At 61.2% G+C, this 6,966-nt stretch overlaps 1 protein-coding gene across 1 annotated transcript; it reads right to left on the bottom strand.

Moving 5' to 3' along the window:
- Window positions 1-1,063: 1,063 nt before the first annotated feature.
- On the bottom strand, window positions 1,064-6,762 carry EVX1 (even-skipped homeobox 1). Its single transcript, XM_043589156.1, has 3 exons — window positions 5,504-6,762; window positions 3,666-3,913; window positions 1,064-3,042 (listed from the first exon to the last, which is right to left on the bottom strand). The coding sequence occupies exons 1-3, from the start codon at window positions 5,928-5,930 to the stop codon at window positions 2,503-2,505; spliced, it is 1,215 nt and encodes a 404-aa protein (XP_043445091.1). The 5' UTR covers window positions 5,931-6,762; the 3' UTR covers window positions 1,064-2,502.
- Window positions 6,763-6,966: the final 204 nt, after the last annotated feature.

Here is a 6,966-nt window from a genome sequence, read left to right as displayed (position 1 = left end):
AAAGGCTGCTGATTGGACACGAGGCCGGATCATCGATCTTGTACTTTCCAATATCGCTGCAGACACCTCATTTTCCCTCCCTATTAACTGAAAATACGCCTGGCATTACGGCAACCCGCAGCCCATTTACCTGTCGCAAGCAATCTGGGCCTGCCGCGAAGTAACCGCGAAATTTGCCCGAGTTTGGCACGGGGAGCTTCCCGGGCTGCAGAGGTAGCTGCGAAAGGCTGGGGGTGGAGGAGGGAAGGGGAGGATACTGAAAACCTCAGCTCAAGGCTTTGCTTGGGAGGGCGGGAGGGTTTCTCTGGAACCCACAGAGGGATGGAGGCCGATTGAGGGTTCCCCATCTGCCCACAGAGACACTGGCAGGGGACCCTTGAAGTCCACGCAATTCCGCGCTCCCAGTCTGCCCATGACGCCCATCTCTCCCCTGCGTGTCCGGGACTCAGAGGCAGCCACGGTGGCTCTCCTCCGGGGATGGAGGTTGGGGGTGAGGTGGCTGAGGGGGGCACCAACCCCCTAGCCCTGACCAGGCCAGAACTCCATTCTGGGAGAGGACTTTCAGTTTGAGGAGCATTCAGACCCACCCTTGCCGACCCAGGGATCCGCCTCCCTCCTTTCCCTGAACCCTAAGGTGCAGACTCAGCTTGACCCAGGAAGCCCAGCTCGCTGTAATTCTCAAGCTCCGCCCTCACTGCCTCATTCACCTCTAACCTTGGGTTGGGGGTGGAAGCAGGATCCACAGAGACCTTAGTCCAGGGTCCCCTTTCCTCCAAAGTTTGGAGCAACTGGAGACGAAACCATCGCAGGGGTGAGCCCCACGTGGGCCAGTTCAGCATGGAAGGCCCCCAGTGTGCGGGGAGTTAAGAAAACATGCACCTCGGGGCAGTCAGAGCCTGCCTTCTCCACATCTATGCGATGTCCCGTCTCTGCCAGGGCCAGCAGAAGTTTGGGAGACTGTCTGCAGGTGCACGTCTTGGTTCCTTCTATACCTAAGCTTCTGGTGGCCGACCTAGCAATTCAAAAAGTCACTGCACTGCCTGCTGCCCCAAACATTAAAATGTTAAAGTGAGAATTATGTCCAGCTTTTATTGCAGTATGGTTCACAAATTGCAACAGCAGATTCTTCAGGCTTCGAAGGAAAACCAAACCGAATTCATTCCCTACTGGAAGAACCACTCCCTCCGTCAGGGTGAAGCTTGTTATTGAGGGGTACACGTTCTCCTAGCCCTCAAAAACTGGCTGCAGGAATGAGGGTGAGAGTGAGAGTGTGGGCGCAGCCCCCAAACAAAACCTGGTGAAGGGGAAGGGCAAGGTCCCCAGAAGGGGCGGAAGGCTTCTGCTAGTGTCTGAAAGCCAAGCCTCCGTGGCAGCTTGGGAGGAAAAGGAGAGGAAGAAGGACGTAAAAGGCCAACTGTACCGGGAAGAGCCAGAAAGCTCTTGGTGAAGGGAAGGTGAACAGGCAAGGGCTTGAAATAGCCTCTAATTTGCTGGCAGATACTTAGTGAGGGAAGGAGACGAGGTCCCTGCTCCCTAAGCTCTTCCCTGGGCGCCTTGTTAACAGCTCAACTCTGGGCTCCGTGGCACGGTGATCATTATTATACATTCAGCATTCAAAAACCCTCCTCACACATATCACTTGCTAATCAGGGTGTGTATTGGGCCCGGGGAGAAGAGAGACTTGGTAGAAGCTGCCAAGAGGCCCTGAGGCCTCCGCAACGTCTCTGCCAATGGTAAATAAACAAAAAGTGGGGGTAGGTAAGGAGAGATGATGGAGCTGCAAGTTGAGAGATAGCAGGAAGCTAGGAGAGAGACACGAGATCAGGTGCTGGGAGATGCCAGAACGAGAAAATGTGTAACTGAGGCTCCAGGAAGGCAAGAGAGCCCCTAGGTTCCATGGGAGAGCCAGGATCTTCCGTGGTAGTAAATCACCCCTCCCACTCTCTCCCCTAGGCGGCTGGTGCATCGCCATCCACAAGCCCCTTGCCGTGCCTTGGAAAAGCTGGCAAAGATTAATCTCTACCTGCCCTGCATACACAGCATTTTGTTGGGAGAGACAGCAGTTTCCTTTCCAGTGCTTGGGCTTGGCCTTTGGGGGAAGGGGGGGTCCCGGGTGAGGCAAGGGTGTGAGGTGGGGGTGTGAGGAGGGACCGAGGGGCTGGATATCGGTGGCTGCTGCTACTAAATTTGTTTGGCTTTGGAGCCATCGCCTCAACCCCCGTCCGGGGCACGGGGTCCGGTGAAAAACGGCTGAGGGGCCGCCCCAGAGGAAGGTCTCTCGGCCTCTGCCTCCCCATCCCCACTCCTGATCCCCAAACGCGCCAGCCACTGCCACTCCCCAGGCGTCCGGATCCTGGAGGCCGAGTCCCTCTGGTCCTTTTCGGCCGGCTTCTTTCCCCCTCGGTGCCCTGGGGGCAGGGAGGGGCGCTGGCTGAGTCCCCACGCGGGGGGCGGGGGGGGAGCCCACGGGCGTCCTGGAGCCGGCGGCCCGCGGGCAGCCCCTTATCTGGTGAGGGGCACCTCTTCTCTCTGGTCCAGCGCGACGGAGGAGGCCTTGCTGAGCACGGAGGGCGCGAAGGTGAGGAAGGAGTCCGAGCGGGAGGTGGAGGCACAGGTGAAGTCCGAAGCGGCGGCGGCGCGGGGCGCCAGCCCGTTGGCGGGGCCGCTGTGGCAGGCGAGGCAGGAGCAGGGCCCGCCGGCCGCCGCGCCCAGTCCGTGCGCCGGGCCGGGGTAGAGCGGCGGGTGGCGGAAGGCGCACAGCAGTTCGGGCCGCGGGTAGGGCTGCGACAGCACGCGGAAGGTGTCGAGCGGGCGCAGCGGGCCGCTGAAGGGCGAGGCGGCGGCGGACGCGGCGGACGCGGCGCCCAGGCCCACGGGCGAGTAGTAGGGCAGGGGCAGGTGCGACGGGAAGGGGTAGGGCAGGCCGCCCGCGGCCGCCGCGTGGCTCATCATGTACGTGTAGAAGGCGGGGTCGGCCGGGTGAGGCCACGTCATGGCCAGCCGCTGCCGCTTGTCCTTCATGCGCCGGTTCTGGAACCACACCTGGGGAGGAGAGGGGCAGGTTCGGCGGCTGCAGGGGCGCCGGCCCGGGCGCACGGAGCCCCAGGAGTCCTGCCCCCGCGGCGGGGAACGATGCCGGTGGCGCTGGGAAGAGCCGCGGCAGAGACCCTCTGGGCGGGGGCAGAGCCCCGCCGCCACCACCTGGCGCTGGAATCCCCCGTGGAGAGGTTCGGGGAGTGGCTTCAGGATCTGTCCCTCCTTCCCTCTGCCAGGGCTCCCTGGAGGGCCAGCCCGGTGTGGACGCGCAAGTAGCCCGGTGGACTAAGGACTCTGCTGGTCTGAGGTCGCAGGCAGGGCTTCCCCAGAAACACCGCCCCTTCCAGCCGCTCTCCCTCGGGGCAAAGGCACCCCATCCCCGCTGTTTGTTTGGCTAGAAAAGGCAGAGAGTCTACCGCAAGCCAGCAGGTCCCGCCTAGGGTCTGTCGGGAAGGTGAAAGTGCACACACCTGGCGCCCGCACCAGGCCTCGACACCCCCGGCCTAGCTGCCACGTGGGCTGGGAGACCCCAGGCTGTGATTCTTGGCCCAGGACTTAGGGAGTGGACAGTTGGTATTTACTTCCTGCTGAGTGGGCGCACTCCTTCTCCCCGGTCTCGGGGCGCATACCTTGATGGTGGTTTCCGGCAGGTTTAGGGCGGCGGCCAGCTCGCATCTCCGCGGCCTGGATACATAGTTCTCCCTGTAGAATTCCTTCTCCAGCCGGGCAATCTGCTCCCGGGTGAAGGCGGTACGGTATCGGCGCATCTGGTCACTGGCGCTGCAGGCCAGGGTGCCCTGCGAGCTGCCGCTGCTGTTGCTCTTGGGGGCCTCGCTGCCGCTGTTGGGACTGCTGGCCGGTGCCTCTGAGCTGGGCCCTGCATAGGGAGCCCAGAGCACATGCACACACAGAACACACGACAGACACACAAAACGCTGCTGATGTGGGGCTGTAGGCCCAGGGCATATATGAAAGGTGGGGGAGAAGGGGACACAGCCTCAGTTTCTGCCTCTGCTGGGGCCTGGGGGACTTTGAGAACAGGGAAGAGAGGTGGGGGGCGCGGGGGGGGGGGTGGCTCACCATCCAGATGATTGCAAAGCAGCCCTTAGGCCTGGCCGGGCTGCTGTCTGGGAGACCTCAGTCTTGAGGCCTGCTGGGTACAGAAGCCGCAACCACCCTGGCCCCTTGCCTTGCTTGGGGCACAGACTGGAAGCAGACCCTCTGAGCTTTGTGCCCTCCGTTGGCAGGAGTGGGCAGTGTGCATATCTGCCGGGCAAGTTGAGATGCACCTTTGGTACTAGAGTGTTGTGAGCTCTGGGGTCTTCGTGCCTTGCAGGATGCGGTGCACAAACTGAGTTTCCTTGCTTTTGTGTGTGCCAGGCTGCCGGTGTAGGTGCGGGAATGTATACTAGGCTGCATGTGCATAGGAGTGTGTGCGTGAATATCCTATCGCCTTCATAGATCTGAGCGGCCCTTGGCTTGTTCTGAGGGCATGCTGTGGTTAGGGAGTCTGGGTTGAATGGATAAGATGGTAATGAATGGACGTGGGTGTTCAACCAGGTGTTGGCTGCCAAGGCCAGAGGGTGGTTTTCTGCCCTGCCATGGTCTTCCCATCTCCCCCCACAGCTCGGTGGAGGAGTCTGTTGCTGGGCTCTCCCTCCTACTAGCTTTCCACCCCTCTTTGGGAGACTCCCTTCTTGGCCACCTCCCCCACAAACTAGCCCCTCGTCAGGGAGGGGTTCTCCAGTTAAAGCAGCAGGACAGCACCCCTCCTTTTGGGTCTAACCCGAGGAAGGGTGGGGCTCCTGCCCCCCGCAGCTCCTTTTTCCTTTGGGTGGAGAAGTGGGACTGGGAAGGAAAGGGGAATGGGGGAGGGCCAGAGCTCTGCCTTTTCAAATGCAACCGGAGACCAAAGGCAATTAGATCATTGGGACCATTTCCGACCTGGCGCCACCGAGCCCGGGAAGTGACAAGGTAATTTGGACCTCTGACCGACGTGCAAACTGGTCGGAGGGCCGCAGCACCCAGGCAGCCCGAGTCGGCCGCGGTTTTACGGTCCTTTATGGACTCTGGGCTTCCGCGCCTGGATGCGCCTTACACCCCGCCGGCCACAAACTGCCCCGACCCGCGTTTGATCTCGCCCACGCCGAGGGGGAAGCTGTCTTCCCCAAGCAGTTGAAGCAGTACCACAAAACTCTGGGGGGTTGGGGTGCGCTTTGAACCCCCCTCAAGCCCAGGGCTTGCGTCTCCCTCCTCCCGAAAAGCACAGCTGTCACCCTCAGTCCCGCCAATGCCAGAGCACAGAAGGAGACCCCAGCCAGGGCGCAGATAGCTGGGGAGAGTTGCTCAGGTGGGTCCCCCCAGCCACCCTGCCCTGGGGGAAAGGAGTGTCTTCCTCCCCTCTGGAGCTGAAGTGGAAGGTGGGCGCGGTGGGAGGCCCGGGAAGAGAAGGGGGCGCGATGGCTACCTTTGCTGTGCTGGTACTCGGCGTTCGCCGTGGCGCAGTCCGGGGTGCAGCTCACCTCGATTTCTTCATAGAAATCCGACTCGGTGTCCGAGCTGCTAGGTTGCCCCTGGCCCGAGAGGCTGTCGGCGGAGGGGGCCGGAGGTCCGGGGCCAAGCACCGCAGCCCCGGCTGCCCGCGACTCGGCGCCCGGCCCGGGAGCGCTGCCTGCTAGTCCGTCGACCGGCTCCTCCTCCAGGCCTGCCCCGCCGCGCTCCCGGGCGGCCGGAGGACCGGCCCGCGGGCTCAGGCAACCACGGGGCACCATCTTCTCGGGCGGCTCGGGCAGCGGGCTGCCCACGGCTTCGGACAAATTGGAGACTCTCTTGCCAACCAGAGTACCAAGCTGACCCGCATCCAGAAACATAACCATGTCCTTTCGGCTCTCCATCCCGGGGCTCGCCGGAGGGGGTGGGGGAGGGAGTAAGCCCCAAGTGAGCTCCTAGCCCCCGTCTCCCTGGGTCCCCAGCGGTCCGACAGATCTTGGCTTCGGGAGGCAGAAAGAGAGGCCAGGCGACCGGGCGGGCGCGGAGCGGCCGGAGCGCGATGTCGACGGTGACGGCGGTGGCGGCGGTGGGGAGCTGGGGTCACCTTGTGATGCGAGCGCTCCTCTGTGCCGCACCGCCTCTGGGAGGAAGCCCCATTGCCCTCTTCTTTCTAAGCTGTCATCCTCCTGCTGCAATCGTCATTACAGTACCGCTGGTGACGCCACTCGGCGAGCGCAAGTGGATAAATAGAAACGTCTGCCACAGCGAAGATGAAAGGAGACCCGCAGCTAATGGCTCGGCAGTGATGCGCCAGGTGTGGGCCTGGCTCGAATGGGGAGGAGAGTGTGAAAACAGAGAGATACACACACTGAGAGAGGGAGACACCCAAGCAGAGGGGATGCAAATGGAATTCTGCAGGAAGAAAAAGAAAGCTTAAGGCGCGCCGCGAGTTCCGCAGGAGCTGCGGGACTCGGTAATTGAATAAGCTTCTGTTTTGTGTGTGTGTGTGTGTGTGTGTGTGTGTGTGTGTGTGTGTGTGTGTTTTATTGTTGTTTTGGCTTTTGTTTTCTTAACTTGGTGCCTTGATCTAACATTTGATGAGAGAATCCATAACTGCATTTTAAAAGTGTGAAGGCCGGCTCACAAGCCTCGCTTCTCGCGTCCTTACAACTGCCTGTGCTGGCGGGCTAACCTCGCAGGGGCTCCAAAGTCTTTTTACAAGCTACCGAAAATACATATTCCCTCCTCCCACCGGTTGTCTGGAGAGTTTGAGCCGGGGGTATCCTTTCCTCTCTCTTCCTCCTCCCACCCCCCCTTACCCCCAGATGTCTCCTTCCTCCTGGAAACCAAAGAGAACTTTGCTATTTTTCTTCCCCAAGGGGTAGGAGATAAATGCGCTAAGGCTTTTTCTTTAAGGACCTGCTTTGGCTGCTGACTCCA

The sequence above is a fragment of the Prionailurus bengalensis genome, chromosome A2 (genome assembly GCF_016509475.1).
Source record: "Prionailurus bengalensis isolate Pbe53 chromosome A2, Fcat_Pben_1.1_paternal_pri, whole genome shotgun sequence".
Lineage (NCBI taxonomy): Eukaryota > Metazoa > Chordata > Mammalia > Carnivora > Felidae > Prionailurus > Prionailurus bengalensis.
The sequence above is the reverse complement of the archived record's forward strand: the minus strand, read 5'-3'. Positions and strand labels throughout refer to the sequence as shown.